Consider the following 21354-nt stretch of genomic DNA (forward strand, 5'->3'; position numbering starts at 1 on the left):
TTTCTTAGAATTAATAAACAATTAAAACTGAGTGTTCACGGGACGAACAGGTGGATTAATTGTAATATTAATTTTAATACATTAAGTTAATTATATTAACCGGTCCAAATATTCATGAATCAATTATAACAAGTTATGATTGATTATTAATATTTCTTTAGAGCTAACTTGCTACAATCTCTAGTGTCTAGAGACACAGCAGTGATCATACAGACTCCAAATGATGCCTTTGAATATGCTTTATTCACGGGAGGACCTCATATCAATCAGAGAATCCCACAGGCAAAAAGAATACAACAATTTATTTGGGATAGGTACATGGCAAAGGCAACATGACTCATTACATCATCTTTCTCTAATATGATTAGTTCTACATATGTGCAATTCAGAAACACCCCCGGGAAAGCAAATTCGTTTTTTTTTAAATTACTTTAGCTTGTTACTTAGGTCATGGGGTTATTACCGGTATGTTATTAGCCGTCTAGCCATATCCATATGCTTCCGTTATTTCAACACTAATTTTGGCTAAAATGTTGGTAAAAAAAATTCTCAAAAGCATACAAATATTAAGCAGGCAAGAGAAGAGAGAAAAAAAATGAAGCACTGTATTGATTCAAGTAAAATAAAGTATGTACTATGCTAAATCATTCTCACAACTCTTTCCGGTGGTTAAATCGGCAGTTTCACTGCATGCATGATCACAGGTGGTTGAGCATCATGGGAACAGTATTCGGCACACTCTGGATTCCCCGTCAGTAGGGCACCAAGCCTGTAAGGATAGAGATTCAGATTTAGTCTGGCCATTTAGTGACATTAAGCGTCAGATGTTCAGCACAAAACACTCAAGGCATGAATAGTTTACAGAGTGAATTACATTCTAAGTATTATTCATCATCTTTATTAATTTTGTAAAGCCAACCTGTGCCTGAAACAGTGCTATAGCCCAAATTCAGGTACTTTTGACAGAGAATATAGCATACAATAATAATTAGTATCACTATTGACTCAATTAGTTAACATGAACTGACAATGAAAAATACTTCTAAAGCATTTATTAAGTAAAGAATAATTGACGACGGGCCATCAAGTTATTAGAAAAATAATGCACACCCGAGGTGGTGATGCGGTCACGGTGCGAATGTGCATTATTTTCTTCTAATTCAACGGACCAGAGCCAATTAGCTATTCCGTTTATCATTATGTTTAGAAAACGTACAAATATATATATTTTTTTATTCTATTGTTTACTATATTTATTTATTTACTTGGTCAGTGTCGTTTGCTGTTGTAGGCTGTAAGGACCTTAGTATATAATAACTGAAATCATTTGAAAATAATTGCACACCTTAGATCGTTTGTCGACCAATCAGATTCAAGCATTCAACAGCCCAGTAAAATGCACCTTTTTATTATTATTATGTCAGGTCTGGCATTCCATACAAAGCATCATGGGGCATAGAAAAAAGGTGGATATAATATAATATAATATAGCAATACCTGTACCTGCAACCATACACTGACATACACCACATCCAGTGTTGCAGCATTTTTCATTGTTGGCACAGTCACTGTCATTGGCACACGGCATGAGACGTATCCAGGCACACACTGCTGCTGCATATTTTATGCTTGGACACACTCCTGGCAGGGGCAGACTGGGCATCTGGTTCACCTGGAGGTTTCCCGGTGGGTCGCTGTACAACTTGGACTGGTCCATTGCTAAGTAAATATATATAAAGAATGAATTACAGTAAATTTACGTGGCCTATCTTTCCGTCAGCCCAGACAAATGGCCAGCGCGGCCCACTCGTGTCAAAAATTATAATCAATTTAACGTGCTCAGTCTGAGTGCAGCGGTCTACAAGCGCTCGTCAATGTCGAAATGTTTGATAGCCAATCAAATCGAAGAAGGCGGGATTTACTGTCCACAGAAACCGAGCAGCGCAGCACTTTTTAATGCTTGAAGAATCCGAGCTGAGGTATTAAGATAAGCAGCTGAACACGCCGAGACAATACAACAATATTTGCAGACTGGTTACAATATTATTATTTTTTTTAAAGTTAAACGACCGACATTAATTTCCAGGGATGTAAACCGGCCTGAATTTCTCTGATCTCATGCTATTTACGTTATTTGTCACACAATGCACAAAAACATTTGTTTTCAGCACATCAGACGGAAGATAAGAGTGAATGTTTGTATCTGTTTCCAGGATTTCTTCATTCATTTTACTATGAGAATAATATTTTGAGTTTAATTATTTTCTAACTTACACTGGAGCATGCTAAATCTGACGACTTTCACTTTTAAGTCTGTGAGTAGTAAAGTGTCAGCCTATTTAAAATATTATTTGGTAATTGGTTCACAATGTTTTATAGCTATCTACACTGGGGGTCAAAAGTTTGAAATAATTACGGTAAGACTTTTTAATGTTTTTGAAAGAAGGTTGATAAAAAAACAGCAACAGTCTGAAGCCTATTTTTGATCAAATAAATTCATCCTTACAGCAAAAATATTGTGCAATATTATTACAATGTAAAATATCTGTTTTCTATGAGAATATTGTCAACTGTAATTTATTCCTGTGATCAAAGCTGAATTTTCAGCATCATTACTCCAGTCTTTAGTGTCATACGATCCTTCAGAAATAATTTTGATATGATGATTTGCTGCTCAATTATTTATAATGGTTATTTTTATTTGGAATGCTGAAAAATGTATTTGCGTACTCATACTTTTGTGGAAACTATGTTTTCAACATTGATAATAATCAGACATGTTTCTTGAGCATTGAATCAGCATATTAAAATTATTTCTGAAAAGTCATGTGACACTGAAGACTGGAGTAATGATGCTGAAAATTCAGCTTTGATCACAGGAATACATTTTGCTAAATGTTTGCAAGCTCCTGAAAGTTCAAATATCATAAATACGCAAGATCGTTGTGAAAATACAGACCAGATCTTATTTCAATTGTGTTGTGGCTTGATTTCATTGTGTTGTGAATCATTTGGCGAAGTGATATGGACCAATCAGATTCAAGCATTCAACAGCCCTGTAGTATAATATATAATATAACATTACCTGTAACTGCAACCATACACTGAAGTCCACATCCATTGCTGCAGCATTTCTCATTGTTGGCACAGTCACTGTCATCGGCACACGGCACAAAACGTATCCGGGCACACACTGCTGCTTCATATTTTACGTTTGGACACACTCCTGGCAGGGGCAGACTGGGCATCTGGTTCACCTGGAGGTTTCCCGGTGGATCGATGTACAACTTGGACTGGTCCATTGCTAAGTAAATATATATAAAGAACGAATTATAGAAAATGTACGTAGCCTATCTTTCCGTCAGCCCAGACGAAAGGCCAGCGCGGCCCACTCGTGTCAAAAATTCAAATCAATTCAGCGTGCTCAGTCTGAGTGCAGCGGTCTAAAAGCGCTCATCAAGATCGAAACGTTTGATAGCCAATCAAATCGAAGAAGGCGGGATTTACTGTGCACAGAAACCGAGCAGTGCAACACTTTTTAATGCTTGAAGAATCAGAGCTGAGGTTAGCACACGTTTCTTGAGCATTGAATCAGAATATTAAAATGATTTCTGAAAAGTCATGTGACACTGAAGACTGGAGTAATGATGCTGAAAATTTAGCTTTGATCACAGGAATACATTTAGCTAAATGTATCAAAATCTCCTGAAAGTTCAAATACTATAGCCACTAGAAAGGCACCGTAAAAGCAGTACACATTCTGCACTACATTCTAAGTCTTGGTGAAAACTCTTCTGCTTGGACACATTCCTGGCTTTACTGTTATACAGACACATGACAGAGAAGCCATATCACTGAATGCTGCATGTCTTTTTGACTGTAAAAAATGATTTGATTTTATAATACCTGTAACTGGAGCCATACACTGAAGTCCACATCCATTGCTACAGCATTTCTCATTGTTGGCACAGTCACTGTCATCGGCACACGGCACGAAACTTATCCGGGCACACACTGCTGCTTCATATTTTGTGCTTGGACACACTCCTGGGTTTGCTGTTATACAGACACATGACAGAGAAGCCAGATCACTGAATGTCTTTTTCACTGGGGGTTTTGGTTCTGTTGCTGTTGTTGCTGAAAAGGACCTTTGAAATAACTGAAATCATTTGGCGAAGTGATATGGACATGTAATGCGGTCAAGACCTGCCTGGAACTACTTTAGCCGTGTGTTTCCCTGAAAATACTTGCACACCTTAGAACTGTGCGATATGGCTGTATATCAGAACGCTGTGATTACCTACGGCACTCCGCCACAGCCATGCTGATATACAGCCATATCGTACTGCAAGAGTGAGATATTGCTTTAATATAATATAATATAATATAATTCATATAATATAATTATACCTGTAACTGGAGCCATACACTGAAGTCCACATCCATTGCTGCAACATTTCTCATTGTTGGCACAGTCACTGTCATCGGCACACGACACGAAACGTATCCGGGCACACACTGCTGCTGCATATTTTCTGATTGGACACACTCCTGGGTTTGCTGTTATACAGACACATGACAGAATATAAAGGTCCGTGGCTTAGCCAAAGGCGAATTTGAACACCTTAGAACCTTCGTCAACCAATCAGATTCAAGCATTCAACAGCCCTGTAGTATAATGTAATATAATACCTGTAACTGGAGCCGTACACTGACGTCCACCGCATGCAGTGCTGCAGCATTTCTCATTGTCGGGACACTCACTGTCACCGGCACACAACTCTTCACCCTTCATAAAACACATCACTTCTACAAAGCTTGTGCTTGGACACACTCCTGGCTTTGCTGTTATAAAGACGACAGAGAAGCCATATCACTGAATGCTGCATATATAAATATAATATAATAATTTTTTAGGTGAGAATGTAGTTATTTAGACCTCAAATATGCAAATATATATAAACATAGCACATATTTGACAATTTGTTTAGATGTTTTCAGAGATTGGGCTCCAGACCGTCAGCGGCCGTTCAGTGCACATGGACCCGCTGTCCCTCAGAGAACAACTTTATCTTGGCCAGTCCAATTTGTCGCTGGCTCTTATGTAGATAGTGTTTAAACATGAGGTATAATTCATTTGGGTATATACGATTTATTAATCAATTACTTGTTCCAGAGCAAATCAATTTGCTTAAAAGTAGTTTCATAACTATATTTTTAATTAACTAAAATCCTGTAGGCTACTATAGCTATATATATATATATATATACACTATAGCTCTGCTTTTGTACTTCTGACTGAACTGTTTGCTTGTGTTTATTTCCTATTGTACAAATTCTTTTATATTGAAAGGTCGAAACAAGGTTGTAAACAATAAGACCCACAAATGCATTGACTAGCGCCGTCATGGGAAATCCTCTTAACTGTTAAAAGGACAAAGACAAAGATTTCACTTCCGGCGGACATTCAAACTGATTTTGTGATTATTATAAGATTGACCAGAAGAATATCAGCTAGATGCAGGTAATGACCTCGTTTTGTCAATCTATCTCTCATAATATTCAACATAAAACAATAAGCTTCAATGAAGAGACTCAGCGTTTCTGCGTTGCTATTTCTAAAGTGACGCTTTACAATTAGTAACGGAGGCTTGGGCTCAACTGTCAAACTGTCAACTTGAGATTTGAATCCGTGGCGGAAGGAAGTAGTTCTGCACAAAAGAGGGGTTTTAAAGACACTCCCTTGTTGTTTCTTATTTATTTACACACTTGTGCCGTCAAACTATTGTACAAACCCAAAATCACACTGGTAGCCGTGCGAGATGGCTGTATATCAGAACGCTGTGATTACCTACGGCACTCCGCCACAGCCATGCTGATATACAGCCATATCGTACTGCAAGAGTTTAATATAATAATATAATATATTACCTGTAACTGGAGCCATACACTGAAGTCCACATCCATTGCTGCAGCATTTCTCATTGTTGGCACAGTCACTGTCATCGGCACACGACGCGAAAGGTATCCAGGCACACACTGCTGCTTCATATTTTCTGATTGGACACACTCCTGGGTTTGCTGTTATACAGACACATGACAGAGAAGCCAGATCACTGAATGTCTTTTTCACTGGGGGTTTTGGCTCTTTTGCTGTTGTTGCTGTAAGGAACTTTGAAATAATTGAAATCATTTGGCGTAGTGATATGGACATGTAATGCAGTCAAGACCTGGAACTACTTTAGCCATGTGTTTCCCTGAAAAATACTGTAATTGTACACCTTAGAATCTTCGTCAACTGATCAGATTCAAGCATTCAACAGGCCTGTAGTATAGTATAATATAATATAATATAATATAATATAATATAATATAATATAATATAATATAATATAATATAATATAATATAATACCTGTAACTGGAGCCGTACACTGACGTCCACCGCATGCAGTACCGCAGCATTTCTCATTGTCGGGACACTCACTGTCATCGGCACACAACTCTTCACCCTTCATGAAACACATCACTTCTACAAAGTTTGTGCTTGGACACACTCCTGGCTTTGCTGTTATAAAGACACATGACAGAGAAGACATATAACAATTTAATATAACAATATCTAGTGTAAATGATAAATCACGTTTGAGATTTGCGCTGGCTACTATATACAGGCCACCAGACAGACACCAGAACCATACAGACCTTATCAAAGATTTTGATGACTTTCTAGTACTGGCTGCAGATCTACTTTCTAGTACTGGCTGCAGATCTACTTTCTAGTACTGGCTGCAGATAAAGCCCTAATTGTTGGTGATTTTAATATACATGTAGATAATGAAAAAGATGCATTGGGATTGGCATTTAAAGACATTCTTAACTCTATTGGAGTTAGACAACACATGTCAGGACCTACTCATTGTCGTAATCATACTCTAGATCTAATATTATCACATGAAATCAATGTTGATGCCGTTGAAATTCTACAGCAGAGCGATAACATCTCAGATCATTATCTAGTCTCGTGTAAACTTCATTTAGCCAAGGCTACAAAGCCGACTCCAAGGTACAAATATGTTAGACCTATCACTTCTGCCACTAAAGATTGCTTTAATAATAATCTTCCTGATCAGTATCATCATCTCAGCATCCCAGATAGCTTAGAAGGACTAAGCTATCTTTTCTAGCACTTTGGACACAGTTGCTCCTTTGCGCTTAAAGAAGATTAAAGAAAATAGTCCAACGCCATGGTACAACGAGCACACTCAGGCCCTTAAGAGAGCAGCCAGGAAAATGGAGCGCAACTGGAAGAAAACAAAACTAGAGATTTTTCTAATTTTATGGAAATGCATGATTGCATACAGAGGCCTTAAAAACAGCTAGATCTGCTTATTTTTCAACCCTATTAGAACAAAATAAACAAAACGAATTCGATTCATTCATTGCTATAGGAGAGGAAGAATTTTCTAAACTCGTTAAATCATCTAAAGGCGGGCGTACACGGTGCGATTTTTTGCTGTTTTACGAGCTCGCAGATTATTTTTTCACTCGGGAGAAATCGAGTGCAAATCGGTGATGCTCGCATGGTCGCGGCTCGCAGCGTGTGAGAGGAATTACGAGCCGAGCACGTTATGAGCACCTCCCCGACCTCCCGATCATTTTTAAACATGTTTAAAAAATTCGGGGAGTCGGCCCGATTTTCACCAGCGTATAGGCTGTCCCCTATTGCCAATCATACACAACCGCCTCACAGGCTAGATCGATGGGGCTATACCTCAGTGTGGCAGCAACCACACAGCATGCGCATACACTGTCACACACACACATGGGCGCCGTATAGGGGGGAAAAGTTAGGACGATTCCAAGGGCCCCTGACTGACAGGGGCCCCAACAAATACGTAAAAAGTAAAAAAAATTTTTTTAATTATATTATACACTATATAAACCATCATCATTGAGTATATTTCAAATAATAATAAAATTAATGATGTCTTTGATTGTACTTATTTTGGCAATAAAAGTTAAATATCCCCATTGACCAAAAAGTAAACATCCACCCCCCTTTATCTGCATGAAATGGTTTGGTCCTGCCTTAGCGCGCACACTCATCAGTAGCCGCGTTTCTATTACAGATTTGCTCTCTTTATTAGAAAATTATTTTCTCTCTTTCGTTGTTTTGAAAACCAGATTTTCTTTTACCATGCAACTTTGTGGTTTCTGGTGTTTCTGGCAACTAAACACCGTCATCCGTGTTTCAATTACCCTTTAAATTGCGCAAATTGAAATGAGGGGGTTTTTCAGGCAATTTTGAAAAATAAATATTTCGCAAAACTGCAATGGAAACGTTTTTTGCGCATTTACACTCACATGATGTAGATGGTGCGGTGTGTTCGGACAGAATACGAGACGAGTTGTTTATTAAATTCATAAGACAAAAGAATTACAGGAATAGTGGTGTATTTCAATTTATTTTTAGAAGCACACACACACTGTTTTGTAGCACTATAATAACCATAATGTGGAAGTTCCGTTTTACACGTCAACTTTATTTTGTTGTTGGCATATATGTGCAGTTAAGTAAAAAATCTGATGTTTTTATTCTTTTGAGATGATGATGTTCATTTATTTTTATTAAAAAGTTAATATATATTTAGGTTTTTAATTATTATTATCTTTTTAATCTGTCATTAATTTTACAATAAAAATACATTGAGACTGTAAAAGATTGCTTTAAGGACATTTTTATGGTGGCTTTTAATCTTGCATCAAATAATTAATTGCATACTGTATGCAGACTTGCATTTACAAATCACCAGCTACTAAACTTTTTACAGTTTTACAAACTTGTATTTGTGGCCTCTGATTGAAAAATGTGTTTGTGCTATATTTATTTAAAATAAATATCAATTGCTTTAGATGTTATGTAAAGCATCTGATGGGACAGGTACGTCCTAGAGATCTGGTGACAACAGCTGTGCAGGGGGGGCCCAATGTTATTTTTTGTCACGGGGCCCAAAATTCCTGGCAGCACCCCTGCACACACACACACACACACACACACACACACACACACACACACACACACACACACACACACACACACACACACACACACACACACACACACACACACACACACACACACACACACACACACACACACACACACACACACACACACACACACACACACACACACACACACACACACACACACACACACACACACACACACACACACACACACACACACACACACACTCTCTCTCTCATGTTTTTATGTTGAACGGAATGGCTACTGTCACAGTATCTGCATTTGCACACACATTTCTGTCATTTTTCTATCTGAAGCTATTGCCTGAAACATTGAAAGCTCTCACAGAGTCTGTGTTTAACCGCCAGCTCGGGATAAAATTCGTGCAGGAGGACAGTCGTGCCGTGTACCAGCTGCTTTGACGCGATTATCAGTTTAACTGACTCGTAACGTGTGCAATATCTCACGACCTCCCGAGTGTCCGAACTCGCACCGTGTACGCCCGCCTTAAATCGACAACATGTATGTTAGACCCTATACCGACTAAGCTACTGAAAGAGATACTTCCAGAGGTCATAGATCCTCTTCTTAATATCATTAATTTATCTTTGTCATTAGGATACATACCAAAAACTTTTAAGCTGGCTTGTTAAAAAACGCAACTTGATCCTTCAGAATTAGTCAATTACAGGCTGATCTCGAATCTACGTTTTCTGTCAAAGACACTAGAAAAGGCAGTATCTTCACAACTATGTTCCTTTTTCGAAAGAAATTATATCTGCAAGGATTTTCAATCAGGATTTAGACTATCATATACTGAGACAGCTCTCATTAGAGTCACAAATGATTTGCTCTTACCATCCGATTGTGGTTGTATCTCTCCATTAATAATACCTTTTTTTTTAAAAAAGGTATTATTATTATTAGTGTTACTAACATTCTTTTAAATAGACTCAAAAATTATGTTGGCATTAGTGGAATTGCACTAGCATGGTTTAAATCATACTTCTGACCGTTATCAGTTTGTAGCAGTAAATGAAGAAATGTCTTATCGATAAAAAGTTCAGTATGGTGTACCACAAGGCTCAGTACTAGGACCGTTGCGGTTCACTCTGTACATGCTACCCTTGGGAGATATCATTAGGAAGCATGGCATTAGTTTTCACTGTTATGCTGATGATAATCAGCTCTATATTTCTTCACGTCCTGACGAAACTTACCAATTCACAAAATTAATGGAATGCATTCTGATATATATATATATAAAAAAACTGGATGACTAGCAATTTCCTACTACTTAATTCTGAAAAAAAACTGAGATTCTAATTATTGGACAAAAACTTCCTCACGTAATAACCTAAAAAACGGTCTAACACTTGATGGCTCCTCCATCAAGTCCTCGTCGTCGGTTAGGAACCTGGGTGTGCTCTTTTGGCGCTTTTCCACTGCATGGTACGGTTCGATTCAGCGCGGAACGGTTCGGCTCGCTTTGCTTTTCCACTGCGTGGTACGACTTGACTCGGTACGGCACGGTTCGGTTCGCTTTAGCTCGGTTGCTTTTCCACTGCAGTTAGTACCGCTTCAAAGTGGGTGGGACTGATCGTTATTGTAGGTCCGGTGGTAGCCGTGTGCGGCTAAGAGCTGTGCTACTTCCGCTCCTCGGCAACCAACGAGAGGAACGTCTGCACCTCGTCCACTGACCACGATTCAGCCATTTCTTGTTTGTTTGTTTTTTACTTTTTTTTTGTCAAGTAAATACTCTAAAAACAGGTGCTACTTTGTTGGCTGTTGTCTGGCTATTTAAATCTAGCGGGTTTAGTGTCTCGTGTCGCAAATACAATGACGCTGAAGTGACGATTCTGTCTGACCAATCAGTGATCTGCAGTGTTTTCACGTCACATTTAGTATCGGTACGGTATGCTTGGAACCTCAACAGAGGTGGTACCATTTAAAGCGAGCCGAAGCGAGCCGTACCGTACCGTACCATGCAGTGGAAATGCGCCATAATTGAGCCGTACCGAACCGAGCCGTACCGTACCGTACCATGCAGTGGAAAAGCGCCAAAGCGTGCCGTGCCGTACCGAACCGTACCGTACCATGCAGTGGAAAAGCGCCATTTGATACCAATCTTCCTAACATTGTCCGGGAAGCAGACACACTCTGTCAGTTCAAATCTAGACTAAAAACACATCTCTTTGGCCAAGCATACACATAACACATTATAGACTTCTATAATCCAACGTTAGGCTGCATAGTTTAGATCAGCCAGAACCGGGAACACTTCCCATAAATCCTGATGTACTTGGTACATAATAACAAGAATGGCGTCTACGCTAATATTAGTCTCTCTGTTTATCCCGAGGTTTACTGCAGTCCGCCGGATCCAGGCCATATTCAGATCTGATGAAGGACCAGAGCCTGGACACGACGACAATGCAGTCCTGAAGTGTCAACTAGTCTCTCCCCTGTGAAGGCCTCCTTTCTCGAGCGTTTCTCAAGACACCAGGCACTGTTTTGTGCAGATGGGTGGCCGGAGCGCGTTAAGGGTTTTTCCGTTAGAACGGTGTCGTGTTAGCGGCCCCTAAGTTAATAACTAATGATCTTCGCAACTGAAGTGAATCAATCAAAACTAACTTTAGCAGGACAATAATTTTATTCTAGAGCTGTGGCAAAGCCTAAACAATCTGTTACAGTAATTTCTATTATCACTGTAAAGCTGCTTTGAAACAACCCATACTGTTAAAAGCGCTTTATAAATGAAGGTGACTTGACTTCTATAACTCTACTAGCTAGCTGCGCTGAAGACATGCTCGCTACTACTGCTGCTGGCGGGGACACTAAACACAGAGCGAGCCAGTCTTGACAGTTGCAGTAGCAGGGTCTCGTGTTGTTTCCACCAGCGCAGCACATTTCGTCCATCACCTTCCACAATGGGATTGAGGCGCATGTAATGCTGTACTTCATCGTTATCCTCCTCCTGTTCCACAATGTTTTCCCACTCTTCCTCAAACTCGGCCAGCGCTCTCTTCTTTGCTGCGTGGCCCGCACACAAACTCTTGAAACCCCACCCTCTGTAGCAGCTCATTTGCATTTAAAGGGCCAGGCACAAAACGGTGCATTTTTGCAAACCCTCAAAAAGTGACAACTTTAACATGCTATATAAAAATATCTGTGGGGTATTTTGTGCTAAAACTTCACACACACACTCTGGGGACATTTATTTTACATCTTGTGAAAATGGCATTTTACCACCCCTTTAATGTGTTTATATTTTGTATGCTGCATGGTTTCTTTTTATGCTTTCTTTTTATATGCTCAATGTTTTATTGTACAGCGCTTTGGTGCGAGTTGCTTTTAAATGTGCTATAGAAATACATTTTGTATTATAATAAAATATAATATAAAATAAAAATACCTGTAACTGGAGCCATACACTGACGTCCACATCCATTGCTGCAGCATTTCTCATTGTTGGCACAGTCACTGTCATCGGCACACGACACGAAAGGTATCCGGGCACACATTGCTGCTTCATATTTTCTGCTTGGACACACTCCTGGGTTTGCTGTTATACAGACACATGACAGAGAAGCCAGATCACTGAATGCTGAATTAATTTTTCACAGTAAAAAAATATTTTTGGAAGTTGTAAATATTGGAATACATTTTAGAACAAAGTTAAGTTTAAGTTTAAGTTTAAGTTAAACTTTATTGTCCAGTCTGTTTTCACAGAGCGGAAATTTATCTTTGACACTGCGACATACATTCACATTAGCTTACTTCTTAAAAACACATCACACATCAACAGCACAAATATAGTAGCAACAGCATAAATACAGAATTAAACACTGAAAGCAAAGAAAAAGAGATAATAATAATAATATTGCCAGCCGTTCCAGGCTATTGTTTAGCTTAAAACACTGTACGATTTAAGATAATCACTGCCATTGGGAGAAAAGATTTTTTATAGACGTTTCTTCTAGCCAAGGGAATTTTTAGTCTACGCCCAGATGGGAGCAATTCAAAAGTAGAGTGAAGAGGGTGTGTACTATCTTTAAATATCACAATTGCCGTTTTTTCCATAAGATGATCAAACAAGCCCTGGAGTGGCTGTTGTTTGTGTCCGATAATCTTATTTGCTTGATTAATTATTTGTGAGAGTTTGTTCTTTTGTTTTAATGTTAAATTGCCGTACCATGAAACAATATTATATGTGAGAATACTCTCAATCATTGATCGATATAACATGGTTAGAGTCTGCGAGCTGACATTAAAACTTCTCAGTTTCCTGAGGAGACCCAAACGTTGTCGTGCTTTTTTATGAATGTACTCTACATTACTTTCAAAATTGAGTTTCTCATCAATAATTGTACCCAAGTATTTAAAATTCGAGACCTGCTCTACAGTTTTTTCCTTTATGATAACTGGTTTATATTCAGAGGTGGTATCTACTCTTCTCAAATGACTTCTCAGACATAGCTCTTTTGTCTTTTCAATATTAAGATGCAAGAAACTACTCTCAAACCAACAAATAATACTGTCAATGTACTCAAAGTATGAGGAGCAGTTAATTTCTTTCTGACAGGAGACCAATGCCATATCATCGGCATATTTTATAAGGGTAAGGTTATCATCATTGCACTTCAATTCATTGGTGTATACGGAAAAAAGTATTGGGGACAGTACACATCCCTGCGGTACCCCAGTATCTAAAACCAAACAGTCTGACATGACATTATTATTAATACAGACTCGCTGAGGTCTGCCTTTTAAAAACTCCTTAATCCATAAAATCATCCAACTACTAACACCTAAATCATAGAGGCGCTTTAAAAGAAGATAAGGTCGGACAGTGTTAAAAGCGGATGAGAAATCCATGAAGAGTATTCGAACATAGGAATTTGAATTATCTAGATGAGTTTGAACCTTGTTTAAAAGAGTGAGAGAGGCATCCACAGTGCTCCTATTGGCCCGATAGGCAAATTGCAGGGGGTCTAGGGATGTCTCGATTTGGGATAACAGTTCCTTACTCACTATGCGCTCCATACATTTACAGAGAATAGATGTGAGTGTGATTGGGCGAAAGTCTTTGAGAGATTTTGCATTAGGTATTTTCGGCACCGGGATGACAATGGAATTTTTCCAGGCTAATGGTACAAAACCATTGTCCAGGAAGATTTGAAACAACCTTGTACACACATGTCCAAGTTGAGCTGCACATTCTTTTAAGACTTTCCCCTTCAGGCCATCTGGGCCAGATGCCTTATGCGGTTTAACTTTACGAAGCACTGTGACGACGTCCCTCTCCTGTATGGTCATAGGCTGTGATTGAGTCATGGTCCTCATTAATTCATTACTAACAGTCAAATCATTAAAATCATTATCAAATCTTGAATAAAATATATTAAGATTATTTGCAAAACAATGAGGGTCTTCATATTGTTGAACTCTTTTCTTTTGTCTACCCATCATTGTATTCAAACCCTTCCATGCATCTCTTACATTCCCTGTTTTTAGTTTCTCTTCAACATTCTCTTTATATTCATTCTGTGCATATTTTATCTTACGTTTTACTGCTTTGTTTAGCTCTTTTACTTTCTGCTGATCATTCTGCAAAAAAGCAATTTTCTTCATATTTAAGTAATGTTTCAAATCTTTGTTAATCCATGGCTTATTATTTGGGTAGACTCTGATATTATTAGTTTGAACCACTGAATTTACACAGAAATTAACATAGCAGGTTATTGTGTCATTCAACAATTCATAATTACTACAACAGTCATCATCGTTAAAAAATAAGTCCCATTCAGTGCACTCAAAACAGCCTCTTAGCTTTTCTGTTGCGTCTCTTGACCACGTTTGAACCTGCTGAACGGCAGGCTTAATCCTCTTTAATAGCTGCCTATATTTTGGTAACAGATGAATAACATTGTGATCCGAGCGTCCCAGAGGAGGATGTAACCTTGGCACATATGCACCAAGGTTAACAAACAATTATTTCAGTCTTTCTACTTTAACATGTTTTATTCAATGTGTAACTTACTGTTTCTTTGAAATTATTTGTGAACTGCAACTTCTGATCTAAAACTGTTTCTAATCTTAGTGCATTATTTTCTAATAATTCAACGGATCGGAGTCAATTATTCTGCTCATAATTACAGTATTTCCAAAAAAACATGGAAATGATTTGTTGTTTTTATCCTATTGTTTACTATATTTATTTGTTTGGTCAGTTTCGTTGTGGCTTTTGGTTCTTTTGCTGTTGTTGCTGTAAGGAACTGAAATAATTTGGCGAAGTGATATGGACCAATCAGATTCAAGCATTCTACAGCCCCATAGTGTTATGTAAGGTAATGATGTAATGTTGTAATGTAGTATAGTATAGCTAATATAATATAAAGATACCTGTAACTACAACTGCAACCATACACTGAAGTCCACATCCATTGCTGCAGCATTTCTCATTGTTGGCACAGTCACGGTCATCGGCACACGACACGAAATGTATCCGGTCACACTTTCCTGGTTTATATCTTCTGCTTGGACACACTCCTGGCAGGGGCAGACTGGGCATCTGGAGTTTTCCCGGTGGATCGATGTACAACTTGGGCTGGTCCATTGCTACATAAATATATATAAAGAAGAACAAATTATAGTAAATTTACGGTAGGCTATCTTTCCTTCAGCCCAGACGAATGGCCACTTGTGTCAAAAATTCAAATCAATTCAGTGTGCTCAGTCTGAGTGCAGCGGTCTAAAAGCGCTCATCAATGTCGAAATTTTGAGATCAAATCAAAGAAGACAACCAAATCGAAGAAGGCGGGATTTACTGTCCACAGAAACTGAGCAGCGCGGCAATTTTTAATGCATGAAGAATCTGAGCCGAGGTATTAAAGGTGGGGTAAGCTATATTTTAAAAACACTGCTTGGAAAACAACAACAAACGTGTGTAGCCAATCAGCATTAGGGGGCGTATGATGGTGAGGAGAGAGAACGATCCAGAGGTAGATTTGAAGAAAGACTGCAGAAATAGAGATGCGACACATAAGAAATCACTGGAAAATGAAGGGTTATGATCAGGAAAGAGTTTTAGGACCCACGTTAATATTAGAAAAACTTTCCAGCGCTGGAGAGAGCTCGGCGGGACGGCCTGAAAACAGACATGGACGTTGCTTTGATTCTGCTCCACACGTGAGTAACACTGGGTTTGAGTGTCATTGTTTGTCTGGAGCTGCTGTGCTGTTGAAAATAACAGCAAAGTCTTGTTTGTAATTACTATTGAGTACTGTACATTATTATTTTTTTGTGCTTAGCGTCATTGTTAGTGCACTCGCCTCGCATGCCGGCGAACGGGCAGGGTGGTTAAAGGGCCCCTATTATGGATTTTTGAATTTAGATTTTTTTAATATAGTGTGTAACATAGCTCTAAGTGAATGAAAATATGAATGAAAAGTTTTAAATCTGAAAGTGCACCATATATAAAGTTATTGTCTTTCAAAAGTAAGAGTCGACTCTGAGTCAATGAAATGAAGTGTTTTTCAAACGAGTCACAAGGTGTTCCGTTGTGACGTCAAGGCGAAACATTAGCATATTGCCCGCCCACTTATTACGCGCGCAGACACCAGGGGCCTGTACCATGAAGGTATCTGAACAAACTCAGGGTTACAGGATTAGTTTTGAGTTGACAAAACCAAACCGATGCAATCAGGCTTTATTGGTACCATGACGCAGCTCATCAATTTTCTCTGTCAACTCAGGCTTTGATCTTAAGTTATGATTAATCCACGAGCGCGTGCACATACCAAAGTGACGTTGGCACCGAACAACCAATCGCGTTCGATATGGATAGAGCGAGAGCGATATATTTTTTCCGCGGGGGAGCAAGAGATAATCATTCAGAATTTACGATGAATTTAAATATGTATTACAAGCTCGAAACAATACGGTCTCTGCTGCCAAAGCAAGAGAAGACTGTTGGAGAAAGATTGCTGATTGCGTTAATGTGTAAGCTAAACAAATACGTTCTATATTCATGTAAAATTATGTATAGGCTATGAATGTGTGTGTGTGTGTGTGTGTGTGTGAAATATAGCCTGTATTTTTATAATATATAAAAATGTGCATGTATATAGCTACTAATAAAGATTAATATTCATTGATTTTTAGATGCAACTCCAAACGTTCTTGGCAGCAGATAAAGACACAATATAAAAATATAATTCAAAGTAGTAAGTTACACATAACCTTTTATTATTTTTGTAAACATTTGATCACAAACACTTCTAGTTCTAGAAAAAAGAGTGAAATTCAGAAAACCAGTGAGGGCCACTCCTCCAGAATACACTGAGTTGGCTCTGATAGGAATCTGCAGTCGAGGGAAATGCAGTGTCCCTGTTGAAGCCAGCACACACACACACTGTCTCCCACACAGAGGTCAGTATGCAGCAGACAGAACACCAGAAACATAACCTGCTTTATAACAGTTATGGTTTATATTGGCCTACTTTTATTTATTAGGGTGGAGGAAATGATGAAGACACTCTGTCTGTGTCCTGAGACAGTTGCTGAGGTGAATGCTCTGGGCTTTTTATTAAGGCAAACATTTGAATGTGGCATAAAACAGGGACTGGCCCTTACACATCTCTTTTATTGTAGGATTTTTTACAATCCCAGAAACTGAAGCCTCTACCTCAACAGGCTTCAGAAGAAATGTGAACAAGGTAAGGATTTAAAACCATTGACATAAATTACAGGTGTTTGTCAAGGAACTTTTTGTGAGTTGATTAGCCTCCAGAAAACTTGTAATGATCGTGGTGGAAACTTGTAAACTTGTTTGTGGTGGAATTATGTTTCAGGTGGAAACAGACTCAGTGAGAACAGTTTGAATTATTCATGATCATCATAACTTCTAGAGCTGCACAATTTGGGGAAATTAATATGACTAATAGTAATAATTATGATTATTTAGTATTGCTAAATAAAATAAGAAATATTACTATTGCAATAACACTTTCAATATTACGGTCATTACTTGCTGTTATACAGACATGACAGAAAAAAAGAGCCCTGATATATTGGAGAACAGGTAAATGTGACATTTATTATAATGAGTCTGTGAAGATTGTTTTAAAGTTCACTTAAATTATAAGTTGTTATATTTTTATATAACAAATAAATGTTAAAATTGATAGCTTTCAATAATACTGCAATGCTGAATGCCTATAATTAATTACTGCAATTAGGGAAAAAATCTATTTCATAGAGACATCAGGAGCAGTATTGGTATCAGTGATGCCCTGTTTCATAAAAAGATGCCATTAAATAAAAATTTAAAATATCAGCTACTGTCTATGTTATTTCAACATTAATTTTGAGATTAAATGTGAAATTACTACAATTTTAAAAATATATAAAATAACTTGAATGCTAGGTGTAATTGAGCTTAATTACAAGTTGTACCTAGGCTAAATATTATTGGAATATATTTTACTAGGAAGAACTATTTCGGTCATGTTCATAATCCGTCCCTGTGTATTACCCCCAGTGTAATGTGTGTGTCCTACCGTTTCTCACTCCGCATGACTCCTCACACTCTTTCTGGCTGTTGAACTTGTTGCCATTTCCCTTGCAGCCTCCATATATGAAGGACACACACTTTCCCGCAGCAGAATCGAAGGCCCACATGGGCATGTATGCTTGACAAGGTCCAGCGTCCATTGGCAGTCTACAGGAAGCTAGAGGGACAAAAATACACTGTATATTGGGACTACACCAAGATGAATTGTGTGCTGGGTCACTATGGGCCTCTCAGCTGGGCCGTAATCCATCTTTGGATCACACACACAAAAACACGGTCTCAAACACACACATATGTTGGTGCACCTATCATTATTAGGACTTTCCACAGGCGTAATAGTTTTTATACTGTACAAACTGTAAGGATTTAAAACAAACCATTGACATAAATTACAGGTGTTTGTCAAGGAACTTTTTGTGAGTTGATTAGCCTCCAGAAAACTTGTAATGATCGTGTGTGTGGTGGAATTATGTTTCAGGTGGAAACAGACTCAGTCAGGAGTGGGACCCTTTACAAAAGGAGCCTAGGAGACTGCACACTAAATGAGCCTATAGAGCTAGACTGCACACTAAGGAGCCTATAGAGCTAGACTGCACACTAAGGAGCCTATAGAGACTGCACACTTAAGGAGCCTATAGAGCTAGACTGCACACTAAGGAGCCTATAGAGCTAGACTGCACACTAAGGAGCCTATAGAGACTGCACACTTAAGGAGCCTATAGAGCTAGACTGCACACTAAGGAGCCTATAGAGCTAGACTGCACACTAAAGGAGCCTATAGGAGCCTAGGAGACTGCACACTAAATGAGCCTATAGAGCTACACTGCACACTAAGGAGCCTATAGAGCTAGACTGCACACTAAGGAGCCTATAGAGACTGCACACGTAAGGAGCCTATAGAGCTAGACTGCACACTAAGGAGCCTATAGAGCTAGACTGCACACTAAAGGAGCCTATATAGAGCTAGACTGCACACTAAGGAGCCTATAGAGACTGCACACATAAGGAGCCTATAGAGCTAGACTGCACACTAAGGAGCCTATAGAGACTGCACACTTAAGGAGCCTATAGAGCTAGACTGCACACTAAGGAGCCTATAGAGACTGCACACTTAAGGAGCCTATAGAGCTAGACTGCACACTAAGGAGCCTATAGAGCTAGACTGCACACTAAGGAGCCTATAGAGACTGCACACTTAAGGAGCCTATAGAGCTAGACTGCACACTAAGGAGCCTATAGAGCTAGACTGCACACTAAAGGAGCCTATAGGAGCCTAGGAGACTGCACACTAAATGAGCCTATAGAGCTACACTGCACACTAAGGAGCCTATAGAGCTAGACTGCACACTAAGGAGCCTATAGAGACTGCACACGTAAGGAGCCTATAGAGCTAGACTGCACACTAAGGAGCCTATAGAGCTAGACTGCACACTAAAGGAGCCTATATAGAGCTAGACTGCACACTAAGGAGCCTATAGAGACTGCACACATAAGGAGCCTATAGAGCTAGACTGCACACTTAAGGAGCCTATAGAGCTAGACTGCACACTAAGGAGCCTATAGAGACTGCACACATAAGGAGCCTATAGAGCTAGACTGCACACTTAAGGAGCCTGACTGTGAGCTGAGGAGGCTGCACATTTAAAAAATAAATAAATTGGAGATCAAACAGCTGGATTAAACTGATCTCAGTATGTGAACTTATTTAACCAAGTAACACTTTAGCATGAATATTTATTAATGCACTATTTAACTATTTCGGTCATGTTCATAATCCGTCCCTGTGTATTACCCCCAGTGTAATGTGTGTGTCCTACCGTTTCTCACTCCGCATGACTCCTCACACTCTTTCTGGCTGTTGAACTTGTTGCCATTTCCCTTGCAGCCTCCATATATGAAGGACACACACTTTCCCGCAGCAGAATCGAAGGCCCACATGGGCATGTATGCGTGACAAGGTCCAGCGTCCATAGGCAGTCTACAGGAAGCTAGAGGGACAAAAATACACTGTATATTGGGACTACACCAAGATGAATTGTGTGCTGGGTCACTATGGGCCTCTCAGCTGGGCCGTAATCCATCTTTGGATCACACACACAAAAACACGGTCTCAAACACACACATATGTTGGTGCACCTATCATTATTAGGACTTTCCACAGGCGTAATAGTTCTTATACTGTACAAACTGTAAGGATTTAAAACAAACCATTGACATAAATTACAGGTGTTTGTCAAGGAACTTTTTGTGAGTTGATTAGCCTCCAGAAAACTTGTAATGATCATGTGTGTGGTGGAATTATGTTTCAGGTGGAAACAGACTCAGTCAGGAGTGGGACCCTTTACAAAAGGAGCCTAGGAGACTGCACACTAAATGAGCCTATAGAGACTGCACACTTAAGGAGCCTATAGAAACTGCACACTAAGGAGCCTATAGAGCTAGACTGCACACTAAAGGAGCCTATAGAGACTGCACACTTAAGGAGCCTATAGAGCTAGACTGCACACTAAGGAGCCTATAGAGACTGCACACTTAAGGAGCCTATAGAGACTGCACACTAAGGAGCCTATAGAGACTGCACACTTAAGGAGCCTATAGAGCTAGACTGCACACTTAAGGAGCCTATAGAGCTAGACTGCACACTAAGGAGCCTATAGAGACTGCACACGTAAGGAGCCTATAGAGCTAGACTGCACACTAAGGAGCCTATAGAGACTGCACACTTAAGGAGCCTATAGAGCTAG

The 21354-nt window shown here is 39.1% G+C and overlaps 1 protein-coding gene across 1 annotated transcript in view; it reads right to left on the minus strand.

Annotated features, from left to right (window-relative positions):
* Positions 1–225: 225 nt before the first annotated feature.
* Positions 226–21354, minus strand: part of LOC306986026 (uncharacterized protein) — a gene marked incomplete at its 5' end in the record, with an annotated part of 49644 nt that continues 28515 nt past the window's right edge. The window contains 12 exons of the mRNA XM_079588858.1: positions 226–769; positions 1504–1719; positions 3086–3304; positions 3907–4056; positions 4411–4560; positions 4693–4845; positions 5932–6081; positions 6415–6567; positions 12449–12598; positions 15439–15654; positions 18597–18767; positions 20428–20598. Coding sequence (XP_079444984.1) covers positions 753–769; positions 1504–1719; positions 3086–3304; positions 3907–4056; positions 4411–4560; positions 4693–4845; positions 5932–6081; positions 6415–6567; positions 12449–12598; positions 15439–15654; positions 18597–18767; positions 20428–20598 — 1916 coding nt within the window. The 3' untranslated portion in view covers positions 226–752. The remainder of the gene's footprint in view (positions 770–1503; positions 1720–3085; positions 3305–3906; positions 4057–4410; positions 4561–4692; positions 4846–5931; positions 6082–6414; positions 6568–12448; positions 12599–15438; positions 15655–18596; positions 18768–20427; positions 20599–21354) is intronic.

Source organism: Phoxinus phoxinus (assembly GCF_949152265.1).
Source record: "Phoxinus phoxinus genome assembly, chromosome: 18".
Taxonomy (NCBI): domain Eukaryota; kingdom Metazoa; phylum Chordata; class Actinopteri; order Cypriniformes; family Leuciscidae; genus Phoxinus; species Phoxinus phoxinus.